Source organism: Muscardinus avellanarius, assembly GCF_963383645.1.
Source record: "Muscardinus avellanarius genome assembly, chromosome: 7".
NCBI lineage: Eukaryota > Metazoa > Chordata > Mammalia > Rodentia > Gliridae > Muscardinus > Muscardinus avellanarius.
In genome coordinates, this window is record NC_137793.1 from 112,143,836 (window position 1) to 112,167,771 (window position 23,936).

The following is a 23,936-nucleotide window of genomic DNA, read 5'->3' on the forward strand; positions in this document are numbered from 1 at the left end:
GGGCTCTGTCCAAGGTACCAAAATATATATAATATAAAACTTGGCAAGAGACTTTTCTGTACGATAAGTATTAAGAATGGGATAAACCAATTCATTTTTAAGAGGAAAATTATGCCGCAGGAGTGTGGTAGAGAGAGACGGAATGGAGATAAATATAAAGAGTAAAATGTTACTCTCCCAACAACATAACCCGTCCACCCACGGTAGAAACTCCTCCTGAGAGCAAAGTGGTAGCCATACTGTTTCACACCATCGTTGCTGACTTATTCTAGACTCTGAGGATCTTCTCTACTGGGTCAGAGTCCGTGCCAGGGCGCACCACACTCCTGGGGAGTGTTCTCGGCTCAGCGCGCACAGCTACCGTGGTGTCCCGGCGAATACGAGCAAACACCACAGCGCGGAACGCAGTCCAAAAGGAAACATGGAAATGTCGCCGCAAGAAAGATGAGACTCGGAGGGCGGAGGGGCGAGCTACGGAACACGCTCAGGGTGTGGTCTCGGGCCTGCTGGGTCCCCGGCTGGCCCGCAGTGGACACAATAAACGGTGTCTATGGACGCTAACAACTGATCACCAAAGAGACGAGGAAACCCCACCCCCACCCCTAATGCTCCCTCCAAGGCCTTAAAGGTCTCCCAGAGCCCTGACGTGTCCCTCAGAGCGGCAGGGGACTTCCTCTTCCCCCAGCCCTGTGCCGACCTCTGACTTCTTCAACCAACAGGGCGGTGGTGAGCCTGAGCTGTAAGAGAACCAACCCCTTGTGTCGGGCCTCGGGGAGGAGAGCCCGGGGAGGGCGACTGCCTTCCAGAGCGCGCCTGGGGAGTCCCTTGGGCTGCGTGGCAGGCAGGGCCTGAGCCCGCTCTCCCCTCCTCCCTTGCGAGGGTGTGAGCGGTCTGGGTGAGCCGCGCAGAGCAGCCCAAGCCTACTGAGCGCCGCCAGCCAACGAGCCAGGGCCAGGGCCAGCGGCCGCTGAGGAGCCCATGAAGCGAGTGTGACGGAGTAGGAGAGTCTGGGTTCTGGAGTCAGACTGGCAAATACCGGCTCTGCGATTCATCCGCGTGTAACCGTGGGTTCACTGGCGTCCTCATGTATAAAGTGTGGTGTAATCACAACTCCTAGAGGCCGCACAGTCCATTAAGGTGGCGGTGTTAAGACTGTTGAGACTGGTTGTCAAGCTGTGTGTGTTTCTTCCTCCCTACCATGAGGATAACAGTGCACCTGCCTTCTGGGAGTGTCATGGTAACATGGACCGTGCCTGGCGCCTGAGCTTCCACAGGGCTGGCTATTCTTAGTACTGCTATTGCCTCCTATGCTTATCTTGAGGGTCAACGCAGCTACGGCAGTAAAGCGCTTAGCACAGTAGTCCTGGCCTCTTCTCTTTGACTTGGTAGCTCCGTCGTGGAAAGCGAAGGGCTTTTTAAACGCGTACATCCCCGACACCCACCAAGCAGGTTGAAGAGTGTCAAGCCCGGGAAAACACAACTAAAATATGTCTAAAGCTCAGTTTTGTTAAACAAATTCCAGGCACGTTTTCTGGTACCAAAAAGTACTTAAAATTTATTTAATGAAACAGACTCTTCTAGGTACTACCTACAACTGAGGACAAGAGATTTAATAAAGAATAAGGATGTTCTCAGGAGATACTTCAACGCTGGCATTATGGGTAACTCCGGTCCCCAGATTCACAGCACGCAAAGCTGTGGTGCGGGTCATACGCGCTGTCTTAGCTGTTGGGCATTCTAGTCTCCACCACAGAGGACCTGCTGAGGAGACGTGAAAGCAGTCCACACTAGAAAAGGGTTTTCCCATGAACTCCTCTGCCTTCATGACAGCTCTGCTGTTTAACGCTTTTACAATCTGAGCTAAGGGCTTGCTTTCCCTGCAAGATGGAAAATATTTGTTATAAAGATAACAGGAAAGATATGAGATAAGAAATTTATCTATCTATGTACCTCTTTAAAGGTAAGTGTGGATTTCAAGTGATGGTTACCTCTCAAGCACTGCTGTGTACCACAGCTGAGAAGACAGTCGGCCTGCACAGCAAAGTTGGATAGATAATCTCTACGAACTTGACTCAGGTTTTTTTTTTTTTTTTTTTTTTTTTTTGCAGGTCTGGGGATGGAACCCAGGGGCATTTGACCTCTGAGCTATACCCCCTGCCCTATTTTTTATTCTTTATTTTAAAACCGGGTCTCAGTGAGTTGCAGAGGGCCTCACTAAGTAGCTGAGGCTGTCCAAGAACAGCGATCCTCCGATCCTCCAGTCTCAGCCTCCCAAGTGCAGGGATTACAAGCCTGTGCACCACCTGGCTAAGGTTTTCTTATCACATCTCTAGCAACAATGACTTCTTTTGGAATGTAACAAATTCCGATGTTTCAAAAGTACTCAAAATATCCAACTCTGGCTTCTCCTAAGCAAGAAAGCCTGGTTATTTTTTAAGTAAAAGGACTGGCCTTGGGAAAAGCACCATTTAGAAATAAGAAGTCTGCAAGCACTCGCCCAGCCCGCGAGGCTGGGTCTGTCCCCAGCAGCGCTGCAAAGAAAGCAAAGCAAGACGGCCAGGAAAAGACGAGCGCAAAGAAGGAAAGGCTGCGAATTAGCAAAGACGTCATAACGCCTGCAAACTCCAGTGACTGGCTTCAATCTCGGTTTCTCTCACAAGTCCTCCAACCCAGATTAATGGGAATTCCAGGCTGATGAGAAAGGCAGCCCCCCCGTACCCTGAGAGCCCTCCACTCCTACGGGGTAAGTGCTCCGAGACAAGGCAGACTACAGCTGGATGAGGGTTTCCATGGGTCTGAGGAGAGACCACGTAAAGCTTACTAATATCCAATCAGAAGAAGGCGATTTTAAGAATAAAGAGGTGTCCTGTCGGAGATGGTCTCTCAACTGAACTTTGCCTATATGGGCAGGACTCACAGTAAAAAGTAAAACTCACTGTACTTTTAAAGCATGCCAGAAAACTTTGTTCAGATAAATAACTTAAATTCAGAAGCACATGGGGAGCAATTACATTCTTTTGCAGCAGGGTTTATTAACCTTAACATTTTGCATTTTCTCTGTATCTGGTATAAGTAACCTATCTGAATAGCAAAAGTAAACATTCACATATTAAATATGTAATGGTCCAATATATACTTAGAATTATATACAACAGAGATGAGAAGTCTAAGAAGAATTTGAAATCCTCAGATGTTTCATTATGTTTTATTTTATTTATTTATTTATTTGGGTGGTACTGGGGTGTGGGACCCAGGGGCTTTCGACCTCCGGGCTATACTCCTAGACCTATTTTATACTTTATTTGGAAACAGGGTCTCACTAAGTTGCCGAGAGCCTCACTTAGCAGCTGAGGCTGGCTTCGAACCTGTGTGATCCTCCTGTCTCAGCCTCCCAAGCGCTGGGATTACAAGCATGCGCCACCACGCCCGGCTTCATTATGTTTTAAAACATACAGAAAAAAATAAAAGGAAGGAAGATTTGACTTTTTATTACTCTACATGGGAACAGAATGAGTTTGAGGAAATCGAAGATTCACAGTATAGGGAAAAGATAATTGTTTCTAATCTAGAAAAACATCACTTTGAATAAGAATTATTCCTAATAGAAATTATTTTTGATCTTAGTGGAAAAAATTTATTCTTGCCATCATTATGCAAAACAGTTCAAGTTAACTCAGGGGAATGGCAAAACTTACTTACTTATAAACACATGCATTTTATGTAAACATGGTGCCCATTTAACCCTACATTACTACGAATTAGACTTATCTGTAAGATTTCTCTTGTTATAAATAACTACTACCCTAAACTTCACCTGCACCTTTATGGCAAGGACAAATCCTGACCCCATTCTAAATGCCCTCTCAGCATCAGGGGTCCTGCCCAAGGGAGCTGGTGAAGGGTGGGTGAGGAGCTAAGAGACACGCGAGTCCTTTCAGGAGCCGCGGTCCCAGGTGAGCCCTGAGAAAGGGCCGGGACGTGGCTCAGGGGCAGAGGGCTCGCCCAGCATGCAGGAGGCTCAGTCCTGCAAAACAAACAGCAAAACCAGCCAACCTAGCAAAAGGAAAACCCAGTGATACATGATATGATAGTATGAATTAAAACTTCAACTCAACCGTTATGAAGGGGAGTGAGTCTTCCAAATGTAATCTAGGAGACCGCAAGCGTTTCCCGTCAAGTTCCAGATAGTACGTATTCCAGCTTTGCTGGCCCTGTGCCCCATTTTATCATCAGAGTGGAAAGAAGCCAAACGCCCAAGTGGATACGTACGGCCCTGTGCCACGCCAGCCTCTTACACAGCAGCAGCCTGAGGACTGGGGGCTGTGGTTTGCTGGACCTTGGTCTAACGTATAAGCCCCAGGGATGTACTTTGCTAAGGAAATCTTTTTAAACATACAGATTTACCTGACAACTGCTTATTGTCCCTTTTCTAAATCTTAGCTAACAAGATATTTCAATATTTAAATACTCTTCCATATGGCATAAAGAGCTCCACTTTCAAAGATTAAGTTCAGTAAGGACTCATTTGTTATTCCTTGAACAGAGAAGTAGATGGATGAGGGAAGGTTATTTGAGGAAGAAAAAAAATATCATGCCTGCTGTATCTATAAAAAGAAAACTTTCCAGAATTCCAGCTCCTTTCTCATTCTATGCCTTTCTACCCATGATCAAGAAGATGTGCTTGCGCAGTTCAATTTTCCTGCCGTTACCCACTGCTTTCATTAAGTCAGATCCTTCTGCAAGTGTGTGTGGCACTGGGATCAAACCCAGCACCTACCACTAAGCTACATCCTCAGCCTTAAACGAGATCTTCCAGCCAAACAAAATGTACATTCACCAGTTCAGAGAAACACATTACTGTCAAGACAACAGCCAAAACTCTGCACATTATTTCATGGCCAAAGATTACCAAGCTATTAAAAATGAAGTTCCTTGCTGGGTGTGGAGGCACACATCTGTCATCCTAGTACTTGGGAGACTGAGACGAGAGGATCACAGGTTCAAGGCCAGCCTCAGCAAGTTAGCAAAGCTCTGCTTCAAAATAAAAGGGCTGGGGCTGTAGCTCAGAAGTAGAAAGTCCCTGGGTTCAAATCCCAGTACTTGGGGGCAAAAAAGTTTTCTATTTCACTCTTTCACCAGATAACTTCCTACCAAAGTCAGATTTCAACGAGGAAGTTGGAGGAAAACAGTCAACGTCTCCTTTCCCACATCTTTGGAAAGCCCTATTTCACTCAATGCAGAGGAACTAGAAGCAGAGGAAAATGCCAAAAGACAAGAAAACTTTCAACTGCTCCTCTCTTCTTTCCCAATCTTCGTCCTTCACAAACAAATGTATTTGACACATACTCGATATTAAACTCTTTAGTGTAATAAAATGGTATGGGGTAGTTTGCAACTCACAAAAGATAAAGTTCAACTCAGTTCAGAGGTAAATATGGTTCCAAGTAAAGAGAGAACAAGTCATTAGAAAGAGCCTTTCTGCCCAAGTACAGTTACCAGCACGCCAGTGCTATATTTTATACTGATATCTGAGTTCAGGGAGAAGAAGAGATACATTTTAGAATAAAAAGGCGGATATGCTGCCATCGCTCTCCTGTTGCTATTAAGTTCCATTCAAGAAATGGAAACAGAGCAGCGCTGGTATTTCATGGCATTAAGGTACTTAATGGCTGGGCTCTCACTGCTAACGCAGACCCTTCGCAAGGTGACGCGTGCAAGTTAACATTTGGTGATGAGTTGTCAGCATCGGCTAACGTCCATTCAGGATATCTTAAGAGGTATTCTCCATGCATACACCAACACAGGCATTCACTATGGAGAGAACGTCGCCAACTCCTACAACCCTACAGTGCTGTCAGCTACCAACGAGGACAAGTCACAGTGAACCTGGATAAGAATCCCGGGTGGGTATTTAGGGCAATCTCTTCTAACTAAACTAGGGCAATTGCTTTTCGAAGCTTTTGTTTGAAAGCCAGCCTGGATTTCACAGCTCTGGTAGGCCGCTGGGGAGAAGCAGCATGACTATGTTGGTGTGGTCCTAGACAGCCAGGTGGGCTCCATTCACAGTATCGATACAGTGGGAACCTATCGGAAGTGAGCGGAAGGGAGGGCCCCCCAAATGCAGATTCCCACGTGGCTCAGATGTCCCTACTTCACTTAAGCTGGTCATTGCTAACCCCGGGGAGTAGTGAGGAATGCTGCCATTACTCTTTACAAAGATTACTGCACTGCACCTTTACAATTTGGTAATAGTTTCAAAAGCTCTATCTTCTCACACATAACCTAAGAAACTAACAAAGCAATAAAGAACTTTTCAGCATACTAGCTCTCATTAGGTAGGTGGTAGGCTTAAAGGCTCCATCTGAAGCAGCATATTCTGTGCGTCCCAGGCCCCCGCCTAGCTGAGTAACGGAGAATATAAGCTGAAAACCTTTGATTACCAGCTGAAAGGTTTCCCAAAGGATCGCAGTCTCATTTCACTTCTACTCTTTCTATGCCACAGGGCATGGCTAGTTCCTAAGATGGCCCTAGGAGACAGTTTCCACTCTAGATGCAGTGGTTCAACTGAAGAAGACGACGCACCAGTCTAAGGTCTCCTAAAGCAAAATACAGTTTCAATTCAACCTTTAAGGGTAACATCCTTATAATCCTCTAAAAGATAAATTTTTATGATTTTTTCCAGAAGAGAAAACCTTTCTCTAGCGATGGAATGCAGTTGTATGTCTATGTACAAAAATTCTCAGATTGCTTAGAGCTACCTTTTGTGTTCTAATTTCTTATTGCCAAAGAAAGCCATTCTTTCCCACATAGCATAGAGCATTCTGAGGGAGCGAGCGCATGACCAACACCCTCACAGATGGCTCACCGCGCGGGCTGGCCAGCCCCTCTCCCAGATCTTTTACAATCGTCTACGCCTCTGCACCAAAACAGTTTCTTAAACCGTTACGTATTTAAACACGTAAGAAACCAATCAAGAAGAGCGAGAGATTTTTCTTCTCTATTTGCACTGTGAGTCACAGGCATCGATTAGCCCGCGTCCGTTAGTAGGCCTTCTGTCTTGGCGTGCAAGTCAGGGCGCTGAAAGCTCTGTGTTTGGTAAGTTCTTTCTCTCAGTGCTGGATTAAGAATCTCAGGAAAACCCAGAACTACTAAAAAGGTCCCTTGAAATTTAAAAAATCCTAGGAATGATTAAGTAACCAAACCCGATCACAATTGATCCCGTGACCATTATTGCAACCTGATTGTGCGTGATGTTTTCTGCTAAGTGCCCTGTAGTGCATTATTAAAAATCAAAGTTCTTGGAGTCATCAGCAACTCGCTGATGGCTGGTTGATGAATTACTAGGTTTGCAGACCCGAGACACGGATTTAAGTGAGGTTCTTCATTGGACTTAAAACTATAAACTACTACATGTGTAGAAGGAAATGGAATTGTGGTTGTGCTAAGAACAACAGTGTTGAAACGCTTCAACCACAAGACTGCCAAAAAAAAGATGTTGGAAACTTCATATAAAAGTTATCAAATATGGAGACCTATGGATTTAAAAGTATGCTCCAGGCTCATTTCACGGGTACAATATTGCTGTTATGTGAGACGAGGAGCCGCAGAGACTGGAAGAAACTTTGGTCGTCAGCCTAACAGGTTAGTTCATCCTAACCAGAGCCGCTTCCTTACGCCCGAGGACGCACGAGCGCGGTGGCGCGCAGTACCAGTCAGGAAGCTGCAGGACGCTCTGCCGCTCCGCACCTGTGAAACACACATCCCTGCCCTGCTCGTCCCCCCGACGCTCAGGCCCAGCGGCGGTACCTACTGCGAGTCCTCTGCGGGTCGTGTCACGTCCGGCGGCCTAAAGTGCTTCAGGTGAGGCCGGCCCGGGGACGCTGCCCACGGGGCCAACAGCTCCAAGCAGCGGGCACGCGTCGGGCCGGGCCGGGCCAAGACCAAGTCTAACCTTTCGGAACAGCAGGGACCGCTAGTGCCCTCATTTCTTTTTTCTTGAACTATGAAAATGCATGTTGTGGCAGGGAAGGAAGAGGGGAGACGCTTCCTCCTCGCACGCGTGCCCACCTCCTCGCTCGTGGCTGGCTGCTCCAGATGGCCGAGGCTCCTGCTGCATTTTTTTCAAATCTTGGCAATTACAGCCACCAAGATGATATGGATCAGAGTACAGTGTTCAAACATGACTGGTACATAAATGACCATTTCGCAGTTTAGTTACAAAACTTTTTTTCTTATAAAGTTAACAAACCAAGGCTGTTGATCCCTGAATTAGGAAGGTGACTTGCTTGCTTATTTCCCAGAGTGTGAGGTGGAAGGAGGAGGGAAGCCTCTGGTGCTTCTGTGTGTGGTTGGTCCTCTCGCTCGGCAGCACTTGGGAGCACCTTCTGGTCCAGCGGTGTGGCATTCTGGGAGTCTGAGTACCAGCCTTCGGCCCTGACGCGCTGCTCGTTGCCAGCAGGGGAAGGAGGCCTGCGGGCTCAACACTTCAGTCTGGCCCCGTGGTGGACACAGAGCCCTGGGCCGTCTCCCCAGGGGCAACTGTCTCTTCCTGCGAAGGGGACTCTTCTTCGGCTTGGCCTCGAGACGTGACGGTGGTCTCAGGAGAGATGCTGTGAGGCCCCTCCAGGGGTATACAGCCCGGGTGGTTTTTGCGAAAGTGCTGATTCAAGATGGCCTGGAAGGGGAAACTTTTGCCGCAGACGTGGCAGTGGAAGGGCTTGTTGCCGGTGTGCTTGCGGATGTGGTACTCCAGCTGGTCCTTCCGGGTGTACTTCTTACCACACATGCGGCACACAAACGGCGTGATGCCCATGTGCAGGCGCATGTGGCGGTCCAGGCTCCCCTTCTGGTTGAAAGATTTGGCGCAGTAGATACAGGTGAGACGGGGGTTGTACCGGAACCACCGCTCCGATACCTCCTGTTCCCGGAGATACTCCACGTAGCCACTCACGCCCATCACTGTGGACTCTTCCACCTGTGCGGGGGGGGGGGGGGGCAAGCCAGGGTGAGCTGCGTTCAAAAGCCGTACGTTATTACTTGGTGCTGCCTCCGAGTTAAACCCTTACCCCCAGCCCTTTTTATTTTGAAACAAGATCTTGCTAAGTTGCTGAGGCTATCCTGGAACCTGAGATCCTCCTGTCTCAGCCTCCTCAGTATGGGACTGTGTGTGTGGGCCACCACACCTGGCTAGTTGCTTTGAGCTTAAAAAGAGGCAAGGGCTGCCGGGCGTGGTGGCGCACGCTTGTAATCCCCGCGCTTGGGAGGCGGAGACAGGAGGATCGCGCTGGTTCGGAGCCAGCCGCGCTGGCTTAAGAGACTCTGTTTCCACATAAAAATGTTAAAAAATAGGTCTGGGAGTGTAGCCCGTGGGAGTGTATCCTGGAGGTAGAAGGGCTCCCAGGAACCCCAGTACCACCAAAAAAAAGAAAAAAAAGAGGCAAGGGCAAAAAATCAGCCGCCTCTGGCTCGCTCCACCCCCAGAGGTGGAGCGCTCCCTTATCCCACACGGCAACTCCCAAATACGCTATAAACTGTGCAGGAACTCTGCAGTGCAGTTAGCTGGGAATTCAATCAGAGCCTGACAGAACGATTTTCTTTTTTGTGTGATACTGGGGATTGAACCCAGGGGCTTTCTACCTCTGAGCTACACCCCTAGCTCTTGTGTGTGTGTGTGTGTGTGTGTGTGTGTGTGTGTGTGTGTGTGCAGTACTGGGGATGGAACCTAGGGGCTTTCTCGGGGTTACATTCCCAGACCTACTTTATATTTTGTTTGGAAACATGGTCTCACTAAGTGAGGCTGGCTTTGAACCAGCATGATCCTCCTGTCTCAGCCTCCCAAGTACTGGGATTACAAGCATGCACCACCACACACAGCTTTCTTTCTATTTTTTTTTTTTTTTTTTCAGTACTGGGGATGGAACCCATGGGCATTCTACCTCTGAGCTACACCTCTTGCCCTATTTTTTATTCTTTATTTTGAAACAGGGTCTCACTGAGTTGCTGAGACTCTTGTGATTTTCCTGTCTCAGCCTCCCAAGTACTGGGATTACAGGTGTGCACCAACACACTCAGTATGTTCAATAACTTTTCTTAATGAATTATTCCATACATGGGAGTGATTTCCACATTTTCTGAAGCTGGTATCAGTTCAGATACTTGACACAGACTCTCATCTCCTTAACTTTTAATTATATATAGCCTCAAAGACTTGAAGGGGCTTCAAAAATCACTTAATTTGAGCTCGGTCTGGTGGCCCACACTTGTAATCCCAGTACTTGGGAGGCTGAGACAGGAGGATCATGGTTCTTGGACAGCCTCAGCTACTTAGTGAGACCCCCCACAACTTAGTGAGAGCTTGTTTCAAAGTAAAGAATAAATAGGGCTGGGGGTGTAGCTCTGAGGTAGAATGCCCCTGGGTTCCGTCCCCAGTACTGCCAAAAAAAAAAAAAATCACCTGATTTGGTGCATTAATGTTAAAAGATTTGTTTAAGTATGCTCTATGATGTTCTGCACAAAAATGAAACCAACCATCACTGTACTTAGAGGTCACGCTCCTGATAAGGGAGTCAATGTCAGAAATACAAAGATTTGATAATGTCAGAAATACAGCCAGGCGTGGTGGTGCATGCTTGTAATCCCAGCATTTGGGAGGCTGAGACGGGAGGATCGTGGTTCTCGGCCAGCCTCAGCTGCTATTTAGTGAGGCCCTTGGCAACTCAGTGAGACCCTGTTTCAAAACAAAGAAAAAAAAAAGGGCTGGGGTGTTGCTTAAAGGTAGAACGCCCCTGGGCTCCATCCCCAGTACTGCAAAACCAACCAACCAACCAACCAACCAACCAACCAACACACGCAACAAAAAAATAAATAAAAACAAAGACGACATGATAAAACAATGTTTGAGACACATGGTCTCTGCTCACAAGATTTCGATAGAATAGAAGACACGATATTAAAGTAAGGAAGGGACTTAAAAGAATCAGTGTGAACTGGGGAATTACACTGTGCCTGCACCATGCTGCAGGAGCGGTTTAAGAAAGACGCCTGGGCCAGGGAGGGCAGATGAAGGAGCAGCTGGCCTGGACGGGCCCACCAGGATGAGGCGTCTCAGACCAAAGCACCGAGGGGGGCCATTAGCTGGGGCTGTGCACATGGAGGGAGAGGACCGGCTCAGCGCGTGCGGATCAGCAGTGAAAAGGCTGCTGCGTTGTAAGTTACGTGGAAAATTAGGCCAAGTATTTTTAACTTTCACGTGGCAAAAAAAAAAAAAAAAAAAAAAAAGGAAAGAAAAGGCTGCAGGATGTTTCTGAGTAAAGGAGTGGCGTTAGCAGTCTGATCCAGGTCATTTACCCCAATCATCAGGAAACCCTTCATGCTGATCAAAGCTGGTTCTTAATGATGGGCACAGTGATACCTGACTGTAATTCTAGCTGCTCAGGAGGCTGAGGCAGGAGGATCACAAGTTTGAGGCTAGCATGGACAACTTAGTGAGACCCGGTCTCAATCAAAAGGGTTGGGATATACACAGTGGTAAACTGCCCCGGGGCTCAATCTGAAGGATGTCAAGAAAACAAATGCCTTTTCTTTTTTCTTTTTGGGGTTGAACTCAGGAGCATTCTATCTCTGAGCTATACCCCAGCCTTATTTTATTCTTATTTTGAAACAGGGTTTCACTAAGTTGTGGAGGGCCTTGTTAAGTTGCTGGCCTTAAACCTGCGATCCTCCTGCTTCAGCCTCCCAAGTACTAGGATTACAGGTGTGTGTCACCGTGTGTGTGTGTGTGTGTGTGTGTGTGTGTGTGTGTGTGAGAGAGAGAGAGAGAGAGAGAGAGAGAGAGAGAGAGAGAGAGAGAGAGAGAACGAACATACAGGGTTTGGCAAAGTTGTCAGGAGTCTCACTGAGTTGCTGAGGCTGGCTTTGAACCTGCAATCCTCCTGTCTCAGAGTCCAAAGTATTGAGATTACAAGAATGAGGCCCCACGTCTGGCCCTGGTTTAGGTTTCACTGTCATTATTATTATTTTTCCCCCATGGTACTGGGGATAGAACCCAGGGGGGGCCTTCTGCCTGAGGGCTACACTCCCAGACCTATTTTATACTTTATTTGGAAACAGGGTCTCACTAAGTTGCTGAGAGCCTCACTAAGTAGCTGAGGCTGGCTTTGAACCTGCGCGATCCTCCTGTCTCAGCCTCCCAAGCGCAGGGATTACAAGCGTGCCCACCGCGCCCGGCTCTACTGTCGTTATTACAATACCATGTAGTCAAGATATACCCAGTGGTTTAGATAACAAAACACTAAGAGTACAATGCAGGGTTAAAAAGTTAGCTATGCGAGCTGGGTGTGGCGGTGCACGCTTATAATTCCAGTACTCGGGAGGCTGAGGCAGGAGGATTGCAGGTTTGTGGCCTCAGTGAGACCGTCTCAAAAGAAAAGATAAAAATAGGGCTGCAGATGTACCTCGGAGGTAGAATGCCCCTGGGTTCCATCCCTGGTACCACAAAAAAGAAAAGAAATTAGCTCTGCAATCTCAATCTACCAGTGTTTCCTCTTTACCTTTACTAACTTATTTTTGGTGATACTGGGGATGGAACCCAGAGGCATTTTACCTCTCAGCTACACATCCCCCTCCCCCATTTTATTTTTATTTTGAAACAGTCTCACTAGGTTGAGAGTCTCGCTACTTGTTGAGGCTGTCCTTGCACCTGCGATTTTCTTGTTTCAGCCTCCCAAGTGCTTCAAGTATTTCTTTTTTAAAGGTAAAAGTGTCTAGTTTATTGTGGTCTACTCAGTTAAAAGTTTATCACTTTTTGCCGGGCATGGTAGTGCACGCTTGTAATCCCAGCATTCAGGAGGCTGAGACCGAAGGATCGTGGTTCGTGGACAGCCTCAGCTACTTAATGAGGCCCTTTGCAACTCAGTGAGACCCTGTTATAAAGTAAAGAATACAAAAATAGGGCTAAGGGTATAGCTCAGAGGTAGAATGCCCCTGGGTCCCAACCAAAAAAAAAAAAAAAAAGTTTACCACTTTTTTAAAAAAACAGTCTTCAAGCCAGACATGGTGCACATTTATAATTTCAGCACTTGGGAGGCTAAGACAGGAGATTTATAAGTTCAAGGCCAGCCTCAGCAACTTAATGAGGCCCTCTGCAACTTAGTGAGACCCTTTTTCAAAGTAAAAAACAAAATAGGGCTGGAAATACAGTTCAGAGGTAGAATACCCAGAATACCCCTGGGTTCAATTCTAGTAACACACACACACACACACACACACACACACACACACACACACACACACATTCTTCAATGATATAGACCTATAAGAAAAAAAAAATCAAGAAATGACTTATACTAGCTGCTAAGGAGAGTTGTAGAGAAAACAGAAGACATTGTCCTATCCTTTGTAGAACATTAAAATCTATACAAGATTTAGGAAAAAGATAAATGAAAAAAGCACCCACACATACATAAAAAATAGCAAATACATAAGCCTTTAGTTCACAAATCTATATTGCCACATAAGCTAGTAACTAGGTAGACACAGATAATGTTAAACCCACAGACAAAATCAAACTCTTTCCACTGCAGGCCCTAAGTTACCAGCACTCAGTTTTCAGGTATTAATTTTACTCTCAGATCTGCAGATCAGTCCCTGCAATGTGGAAAGAGTGCCACAGTCTTGCTATGTTTCTCTACTTCCTGAATGCTACTGACACCCAAAGTGTATTCCAGGCATGCTGCAGGCAGGAATAAGGGGAAGGGTCTCCCCACACGGCCTCCCCGGGGCCGGCCTAGGCTGCCCTCTGCGCACCGCGACCGCAGGCCCGCTGCACACCTGGGAGCTGGGCTGCTTCGGCTCATCCACTCTCCCCGGAGACTCGCTTCGGGCTCTGTGTCTCTCTGTCAAGGGGACGACGCTGCCGGAGGGGCTAAATCTGTTGGAAGAGGAGCAGAAAGGGTACTAACAGAAGACTAGCGTCAACGAACGGAAAAAACTGTGAGCTCTCCCCTGTATGCTCGGGCGGATGGACGAAGGGAGCACAGACCGAGCGACAGGTAAGAAGCACTTCCACGGTCAACACAGGAGCTGCCTAGCAATGAGGGGAAAGGTTTGCGCTAGTAAAGTCAAACTGTACCAAAGGACATGCTGGGCGTGTTGGTGCTCGGCTGCAATCCCAGTCCTTGGGAGGCTGAAGCAGGCGGACTGCAGGTTTGAGGCCAGCATCAGCAAAGTAGAGACCTGGTCTCTGAATAAAAAACAAAAAGCGCTGGGGGTGTAGCTCAGAACACTCCGGGGCTCCATCCCCAGAGCAAACAAACCAGTCCCCAAAAGCCAAGACACAGCAGACAGACTATGTGAGTTGGTGGAGCTAAATATAAGCTTTCATACAGACTGAGAAAGGGGTAAAATAAACAAAACTCTAACTGATTTTATAACCGTTTCTTCCCCCTTCTCCCTTTCTTTCTTTCTTTCTTTCTTTCTTTCTTTCTTTCTTTCTTTCTTTCTTTCTCTTTCTTTCTTTCCTTTGTGTGTGTGTGTGTGTACTGAGGACTGAACCCAGCCACACCCCAGACCTATTTTATTCTTTTGAAACAGAGTCTCACTAGGTTGCCGAGGCTGGCCTCAAACCTTGAGATCCTGTCTCTGCCTCCCTGGGATTATATGTATATACCACAACACCCCAAACTTTAATTATTTTAAGAGGGGAGAAGAACAAATATCACAATAGAAAGTGGTAGCATTTTCTTTCAATTCAGTTGGATTAAAGCTAGTTTTAAAACTTATTTTTCTTAAAAACTATCTATTTCCACCCAAAATAATCATTCTAGCAAATTCAATGTATTGAGAAAAGACGAGTGAGGCCCAGGGTACAGTACTGCTGGTGGAAAGAGGCTGTGGGCCTGCTGTACCAGCAGCCATTGAGGAAAGGAAGAAGGGAAGATCCCATCCCATGACAAGTGAGAAAAAGAGAAGAAAAGACACCCAGACAGCTTCTCTGGGGAGTCACTGGACGGAATCCACACTCCTTGGGAAAGACCAATTCCCGATGGTGTCACAGTCCTCTAATTTGGTAGGAGGTGGGGCAGACAGTACAAAGGAGAGTGAAATTCCCAGGCCACCTACCTGTGATAACATGCCCGGGAGGGGCAGTGCTGCCAGGCTCCCCGCCTGGGTCCTGAGGAGGCCCTGGCCATGACTGATCCTAGCGTGGCTGCGGCTGCTATCCTGATTCACGGAGTGTCTAACTTTACCATAGTCCTCTCTCTCAACACTGTGCATACTTCAGGCCTAGGTGCTTCCTGCTTTAAAGAAATGAGAACGCAAGTCTTTTGGCACACCGCCACTTGCCCCAACATCAACTGACTGCAGCTGAGGACGGGGAAGGAAGATGCTCTGTGTCCCACAGAGGACCACTCAGTGGTGCGCGCGCATCTCTAGATGGGTAAGAGAACGACACTTACCTGTCAACGTCACTGCTCGTTGGCCGAGCCACCTTGGCTCCTGAAGACCCTAACGTGTAACTCTCCTGTCCGACAGAGCCGTGGCCCGTGGTGTCAATCACCATGGCTGTGACTTCCTCCGCACTACTCCCATCTTCTCCGGAAGGCTGGTTCTCGGGCCCGAGCCACTCCTCCAGGTTTTCAGTTTTGATGTGCACCGCTCCAAGAACCCTAACTTCGTCATCGCTCCGGGCGCCCCGGTCGGCCACCCCGGTCTCCACGTACCACTGTCCTGCTCGGTTGATCCGAAGGATGGGCTCCCGGCTTTCTACGTCAGAGCTCTGTTCAATTACCTGAGGGCTGGTGGATTCCTCGGGGGGACTCAGCTCTCTGATATCCAGCACGGCACTAACCTGTCCTCGCCGGGCCCCCTTTGGGGTATTGTGTCGCGGGCTCAGGGAGCGGGTCAGGTTTGGTGTTACCCTGTGAGACTCTGGAGGTCTCTCCTGATGTTTTGTCCTTGTTTGACTTAATTCTGCTTCAACCTCGGCCACATTAATTTTGAAATGAATGCCCTCCAGGATCTGCGTACATTTGTCTATAATATGCTGCATTTGCAAAAAACTGGCAGCTGTTAGGTAGCTGATGATGTCTGCCAACTGCAGGCATATCCGCCCTGTGTAACAGAAAGAAAGGAGTTGTTCAAAAACAGTCGGGTTCTTGATGACCGAAATGGAGACAGTGCTCATTTCGTTCAAGGACATGTGATCCCGGAAGTAGGGGGAACTGGCGGCCAGGACCACTTTGTGAGCCCGAAAGGCCTGCCCTTGCACGTTGACCACGATGTCACAGAGCCGGCCCTGCATGCGCAGCTGGTTGAGATGGCTCAGGACGGAGTTGCTGAAGTCGGGGATCTCCAACTGTATGTTCCCGCCTTTCTCCATGGTCGTGCCCGAAGGTGCAGGCAGGTGTTCAACCCTGCCGAGAGAAGAAACCACACTCTCGTCAGTAATTACAGTTTTGCTCCCGCTTGCTTCCTAGTTCAAACACACTTAAAACATTACTTGGTGAAAACTTAAAATCAAGTACAAAGAGATACCTTCCTTATGTTTAGACAGGAAAACAGAAAGACCGGCAGGTTCTTTTAGTCTAGGTACCGCAGCAAGATACAGTTAAAACCCAAAAAAGTGACTGTTAAGACTGCTGAAAATTCAAGTTATGACCACACTTTCCTTACTAATAAGGTAGTTCAACCAAAGGGGAAGGAGCATCCACTGTAAGGTATTTGCTGGCTGAGTATAACACGCCGTGACTACGTCACAACTTTTCTCTGGAGGAATAAAAAATTCTTTGAATAAATGTAATTATATACAGATGGGTTGATTAGACAGTTCTTTTTTTTTTTTTTTTTTTTTTTGGTGGTACTGGGGTTCCTGGAAGTCCTTCTACCTCCGGGCTACACTCCCAGATTTACATTTTTATTTGGAAACAGGGTCTCCTAAGCCAACGCGCGTGGCTGGCTTCGAACCTGCACGATCCTCCTGTCTCTGCCTCCCAAGCGCGGGGATGACAAGCGTGCGCCACCACGCCCGGCTGGACAGTTCTTTTTAATATTTTAGTACATGTTCCGTGAGTTGTTATATTACTTTTAAAGTGACTAATATCCCACATGAACGTAAGCCAACGTTTTGAAGTTGAGGACTTGGCGCTCCCACAGAAAGCCTGTGGGTATAAAACTAGGAGGCTCGCTGCAGTTAGGAAAAATCCAGAGCTGTGTCAGGACTCAGACTCGCAGCAGAGAAGTCCAAGTCCAGTGGTCAAAGTTGGGGAAAGCTAAGGGAACGGCCTCTATCCAAATTCGAAGCTGAGAATTCCGGTGGTGATACCGATTCAAACATACAGTTCCTTGGAGCTGCTAGCTGGAGAACATGTACAAGTGTGGCCAACACTTTTACCGGGGTGCAACAGCACCCACCAGTCTTCCATAGTTGTGGGTAGTCTATAAATCCCGACAGGAAAGCAATGCCTTAAGCCCAAGGTCCATCCGCGCATCTATACTTTGTGTGATTTAAATAGTTGCGAAGACTTGAAACTTCAGGAAACCGCAAGGACAAGCTCAGAGCATGTACACCACATTCGCCAGCAAGCAGGTAAGTGTACACACCGCTTTCAAGAACCAGCTTTAGCCAATCTGACCTTTTTCCAAAGCGTTATTGTTTGTTTTGAAACTTTTACTCCAATAAGAGCCTCTGTCGACGCCATCGTGAATGCAGAGGTGTGTGAGTTGCAGCCTACACCAGCGCCCGGCTCGGATTGCTCTTTCCGGCAATTCCCCGTGAGGACGAGGCCCCTGGAGCGAGGTCTGTCTCCACGGCCGGCGCGGGAGGGTGCGAGCTGCAAGAGGGAGAGTCGGGAGGCCATGGGGGCGCCGCTCGGGGCTGCGCGGGGCGCGGCCCGCGAGGGCGCGGCGGTGGGTGTGTGCCTGGGTGTGCCGGGGGAGGGGGCGCCCGGGGCCTGAGGGAGGGGCCGCTGGGGGCGGGGCCGGAGCCGGGCGGCCGGGGTGGGAGGGGCGCCGCGGGGCGGGGGGGCTGCGGCGGGGCCGCGGGGCCGGGCGCGGGGCCGAGTCCAGGCCGGGAGCAGCACCTACCTCCGGGGGTGGAAACGGGCCGGAATGGGCCGGAACACCGTCCCGGAAGTGAAACCCCCCGCCCCCTCCCCCGGAGCGGGCGACGTGCCGGAAGGAAATCACTCCCCCTCACGCCGCCCCCGCCCCCTCCCCAGCGCGTTCCGTCCTCGCGCCCCCTCCTCTCCCCTCCCCGCCCCTCCTCCCCGGGCGGGAGGGGGCGGAGCGTGCGTCACGTGGGCGCCATGTCCCCGCCCAAGACGGAGGAGGCGGGGCCTCGGCAGTGGGCGGGGCGGGGCTAAGGGGGGACGCACACGAGCGTCGCGCGTCATGACGTCACGAGTAGCGTCTCTATATAGAGGGCGCCGGACGCCATTCTGGTCTTTTGGGGCTGCGACTCTCCATGGGTCAGGTGAGATGAGCTTCGCCGTCGTTAGGTGTGTTGCGTACACGGCCCCTTTTCTGCTTGGGACTTCCAGCCCTTTGGTTTTAGTGTTAATCTTAATCTGGCTGGCGGTCTAGTTGGTGGGAGATTCCGTTTGGATGCAGGCGCGACCAGAACCCAAACACGGGATTTCTGGTACTGGGCGAAGCCAGGGAGAGACTCGGCTGCGCGGCCTGCCTGTGATGAAGCCCGTGTTGGTAGGGACATCTGAGAACGCTGATGAATGCCAACGGCTCTGAAGGCCGCGCGCCGAGGCCCCGGGGAGGCCTCTGTCCTGCGCCTCGCTCCAGGAAAGGCCAGTAGTTGGCGCCCACGTGGGTCGCGTGGATGCTCGCCTTCCGCAGCGCACCATTTTTATCACTCGCGTTCTAGAGAATTGAAGCCGGGGCTTTGCTATCTCTGAGGTACACCCCAGGGTCCTCACTTGTGGAACTGGCCTATAACGTGTAGGCCTCCCGTCGCCGTCTCAAGTACTGGCTTCATAGAACGCCCCACCGTGCTCGCTGCATCCATTTTTGGTGCATAGGGGTCTGTTGCGGTACTTGGCAATTTCCAATAGATCTCCTGATGGTGCGATTTTTGTGGAGCCAGTCACTGACAGGGAGTGAAATTGGTTGGCATAAACTGCATAAATAAACCTACAGGGTGGCCGAAAAATGTAAATTGGCACAAATGAATTACAGGACCATTTAACGTTAATGGGAACGATATTACGCAGACATGTAATGCTTTTTTTGGTATATCCAGTGGCACTGTAGCGCTGACAGCCTTCCCGTTTATTTTTGGTTTTGATCCAGGGTCGTCTAAACCTGCCATCCCCTTGGTCAGCCTCCTGAGCCGCAATATGGCTTCTGATAGCATCTTACAGACAGGTAAGAATTGTGGAAGTATGTTGTATGCGGTGGTTTTTAAATCTCAAGCCTATGATGGTATAAGAGTAGTGGACAGAAGAGATTTCTGAAAAACTGTATTCTGAGGCTGTAATTACCTGCAATATGATTCTTAGCCCAGCCATCAAGGGAGTGTCTCATTATGTTTTACGTTTTGTTTTTTCTAGTTATGTGGCAAAGGAGGATGAGAATTGAGGTGAGTAACTGAACCGTTACTATTCACGTTTAAAACCAACTGAATGTGCCACAATGATGACATTTTATTTGCTACTCTTGACTGCCAGGATGACGATTGTCTAAACCACCATTACCTTAACTGAGGCACACAAAAGTGTGATTAGGGGGACCTGGACTTTCCACCTGGTTCACCTGAAGTTGTTCCTTCCTAGGTCCTGAGCAGCCAGTCCGAGCCATGGCCTCAGGGGTGAGTAACCTGATTTGTAATCTGTACATTGCAGTGTTTAGGGCTGAGATAGAAAACAGGAAAAACGGGTTCTTTTTCCCCTTTCAAATGTGAGTGTTCAGTATTTGGATAATACTGGAGGAGGAACACAGATACTATGATGGTTGCATAGTTCATCAGATTAATGAAGACATTGGAAATGTCTGAGTATCTGGGATTTTGGGGCAGGGGCGATGTTTCATTAACCTAGCTGTAAAGTCTAATACTTACTGCGTGTCATATTGTAAACTTTTTGTAGGTACAAGATAAGAAACCGCAAGTTGTACTGGTGAGTGAAGTTGTAATTGAATCCAAGTAGGTAACTGGACAAACCATTAATGTATGGATGGCTTTTACTAAAGGTTGCATGCAGTAAGCCCTCAAATCATAATGCAAAATGTACCAGTATTGGGATAACAAAAGGCACCGAATAAAAGCTAGATTCATGTCCTGTTACCTTTAAATATGTAGCCTGAGTGATGATAAGCAGAAACTGACTGAACATGAAGGTCTTTATTAGCTCTAACTGATTTCAGGCATTAGGATGGCAGGGGAGTGGGGGTAAAGCATCTGGTTACTCTAAAAAGCATCCTTCCTTCTCAGGCCGAGCCTGATGGCTGGACCAGCCTCATGATTTCAGGTAAGTATTGGGGCTTACTGCCTAGCTGCATGAAGACTTACCTGCATGTTTGAATGTGAATGCTGCCTTGGCTGTTTGAGCATGCTCTGCATGGGGTTTTTGTAATGATGTTGATCAAATGTCTGACCTGAAATAAGCATGTAGACAAGTTTAATACTGAAGAACCCTGTGACAGCTAACTGGAGATACTATAGTTATCTCTACCATTAATCATTCTCGTTTCTGTTGTAGCTTCTGCTTAAACATAGAAACGCTCTGTATGGATCCTGAATTCGGTAAGACCTTGAGGACAGTTCCTTGGTTTCTTGCATTTCGTGCATGTTTCTGAAATGTGGGCTTAATTGTTGGCTGAAATGTTGAACAGATGAGTGTCTTGGGTACAATTTACAGTACAGAAATGAGACAGTATTAGACTTATAAATCTTGGGAGTAAAATTTTAATTGATTTTTTTTTTCAGGTTCACATTGGATACCTTTTAAAGGTATGTGTTTTATTCATGTTGAAAAAATACTTTAAAAGATACTGTTTGTGATGACTTAGTTTAATACAGATGGGAATCTCTCTGAAAGAGAATGAAGATTAGTTTTAATCTGAAACAGTATTTGGGGAGATTATTGCAATCTGGTTACTAAATATCCATTACTAAATTAGACTAAAATCCCTGCAGGTGTAAGGATCAAACCTGGGATAGAGAAAATGGCACAAGAATCTTAAAGCAAAGGTATGGTCTCCACTGGAAGCTCTAGTGACTTGTGGCCTGGAGGGCCGCCATGTAGGCGCTCTGCTGAGCTGCACTGCTCTGGCCTCAGCTTTAACTAGATGGCCCTAAAGCCGGTACAGTGATGATAACATAGTTCAGCAGACTTGACACTGATGAGCAATCACAAAAGTCTTTCGCTCCTATCTGATGTACCTGGCTTCAGTGCAACGTACACCCATTAAAAATAAAATTCTACGCCGGGCGTGGTGGCACACGCTTGTAATCCCCGCGCTTGGGAGGCGGAGACAGGAGGATCCCGCAGGTTCGAAGCCAGCCGCGTGCGCTGGTTTAGGAGACCCTGTTTCCAAAATGAAAATGTAAAAAATAGGTCTGGGAGTGTAGCCCGGAGGTAGAAGGGCTTCCAGGAACCCCAGTACCACCAAAAAAGAAATTCCAGAAGAGTTGAGTTGCAGTTGTCTACAGATGTCTTGTTCTATACTCTCCATTTCAGGATTGATGAAGGTAGACACTGCCCATCACTCTGAAGGCTTGAAGCAGGACTATTACTGAACTCAGGAGTCCAAGGCCAGTAGTAATAGAGGTTAGTTGAAAATTGCGAGGAAACTTGGGGCATTGTACAAATGACTCAGATTTTGTCAGATAATGGTTTTTTTCTATCTTCAGGCAGGTAAACCTGTGAAACATCCTGGAAACTTTGAAGGTATGTCAGTATTTTGTTTATATGTATAACTTGGAAAGTAACCAGTGATGTAATGATTCTGCCAAATGAAATAAGATGATATCATTTCTAAAACCGTTCCATTTTAATTCTGAGGTTACAGTACTAAAATGCATTAATGCAAATAAATTTCTACCACATCTAAATATAATTTTGATTTTTAGGGCACGTGGGGCAAGCGTCGAGGCTTTGCTCTTCGAAAGGTGAGCATTGGAGATAGCGCACCAGCACTGCTGCCACTGCAGAATACATGATGATCACCCCAGCTTGAACTCTCTCACTGACTACTTGATGATGGTCACAGATCTGATGTTCTGTAGTCCCCAAGGTCTGCTTTGGGAACTTTCTAGGCATGTGGCTAAGTGGAGTTACTTTTTGTTCCAGGCAGCTTGCTGGTGGATGCTCAGTGGATGATAGAAGACACGGCATCAAATTTAATAAATTTCTGAAAACATCTAGAATATTTTGTGCTGGGACTGCTCATTTCAAATAGGGTGGGTAAGGGAAGAAAGATGAACCATTGTTAAACAAGGAAAATTTTAGTATAATGGATTAAACCCAGGTGCATTCTGACTGAGCTAGACCACTGCACCATTCTGTGGTTTTTATATAGTTATGTACCCCATGTCAATGTGCACATGCAGCATGTCAACCGAAGTGCAGAATTGCCTGCATCTCGGTGAGCTGCCCCTAAAGACTGAACCCGCACTTTGTACATGGTACTAGCCTAGATGCTAGCACTGAGTCAGAGTGAACAACCTTATATTAATAATGCCCAGTATAGCAGCATCAGAAAACTGCATAAATCAAGGAGTGGCTGCTAGACACAGCTGCATAGGTGGATTCATGGCTCAAGGACATGAACAGCCTTACCTTGAAATAGGATCGAAGATATCTGAGGTGTGGGCATAAAACAAATCCTCTATCTAGTATATAGCTAGCCAAGGGGATAGTGGGCTGAAGCTTTTGTACTTCATGTATTTCCAGTTCTGGAGTTTGAAGGTGAAGGCCAGCCTTGCCTTGTGAGTGAATCAAGGTTCCCTTCAGTGTTTATGGTTGCCTGGGGCCTTGGTTGCTAAGCCACCTTTCCAATCCAGCCACAGAACAAATCTAAATTCCCTTGAAGGTTGGAGATGAGGTATAATTTGCATTTAAAAGTCCTATTTCTGCTGGCTTTTTAAGTTTTGGTATTTAACTCTTCCCTTACCCCAGTAACTTGGTATTTTCCTAGGTACTAGAACACGCATTTTCAGACAGGTCAAGTTGTGCCCAAAGTGATCAGGTCTCAAATATCAAGACTAAAATAGCTTTGACTCCAGGTAGCCATTGGTATTTAACCTAGAAGGGAACTTTTATATTGTGTTCTATTACTCATTGTCAGCTCTAAACAGATGTTAGAAACTAGGTAGCACCCTAGATGGCCTAGATTTTAATGTCAGCCCACCCTTATGAAATTTCTAGAATTTCATAAGGGCAGGCAGGGCTAAAAACCCTGGCATATGGGCTTTCTGGTTCTGGATTATACAAAATTATGTATAAAAATGATTATAGAAGCATTTATACAAAACTGTAAAAGCATATTTTGGGGAATTGTACCTCAGTGCTAACATCCCCAGCCCTATTGTTTGGCCTAAGTAGCTGAGGCTGGCTGTAACCTGAACCTGTGATCCGTTTCAGCCTCCCAAGTACTGGGATTATAAACATGTGCCACCATGTCCAGTCCAGTAGTAACATTTGTTTTTTTGGGGGGTCTAGGGGTGGAACTCAGGCATTTGACTTCTGAGCCACACCCCCAGCCCTATTTTTAATTCTTTTGAAACAGTCTCAAAGTTGCAGAGGGCCCACTTAAGTAGCTAGGCTGTCCAGAACTATGGCTGGGCTCTAGTAGTAACATTTGTACTCCCCTTAAGATGGAGAGGTGGAGCCCATTTCATTTTCAAATAGAAACTCATCGATTATAATACCATTGAGGGAAAATGGGGATTTAAGACTGCAAGTTAGAAAGGGAATCTCCAGGCAAAA

The 23,936-nt window shown here is 47.5% G+C and overlaps 1 protein-coding gene and 1 long non-coding RNA gene across 2 annotated transcripts; one reads left to right on the plus strand and one right to left on the minus strand.

Moving 5' to 3' along the window:
• Positions 1-8,485: 8,485 nt before the first annotated feature.
• On the minus strand, positions 8,486-18,196 carry ZBTB37 (zinc finger and BTB domain containing 37; the record flags this gene model as incomplete). The annotated part of the gene is made up of 4 exons (XM_080699429.1): positions 18,078-18,196; positions 15,456-16,412; positions 13,828-13,927; positions 8,486-8,974 (listed from the first exon to the last, which is right to left on the minus strand). The coding sequence occupies exons 2-4, from the start codon at positions 16,376-16,378 to the stop codon at positions 8,486-8,488; spliced, it is 1,512 nt and encodes a 503-aa protein (XP_080555555.1). The 5' UTR covers positions 16,379-16,412; positions 18,078-18,196.
• A 1,583-nt stretch (positions 18,197-19,779) lies between these two features.
• Positions 19,780-21,736, plus strand: LOC308265720. The gene is made up of 7 exons (XR_013961692.1): positions 19,780-19,816; positions 20,094-20,123; positions 20,438-20,474; positions 20,706-20,749; positions 20,933-20,956; positions 21,143-21,196; positions 21,687-21,736. It is a non-coding gene; the product is annotated as an uncharacterized lncRNA (long non-coding RNA).
• Positions 21,737-23,936: the final 2,200 nt, after the last annotated feature.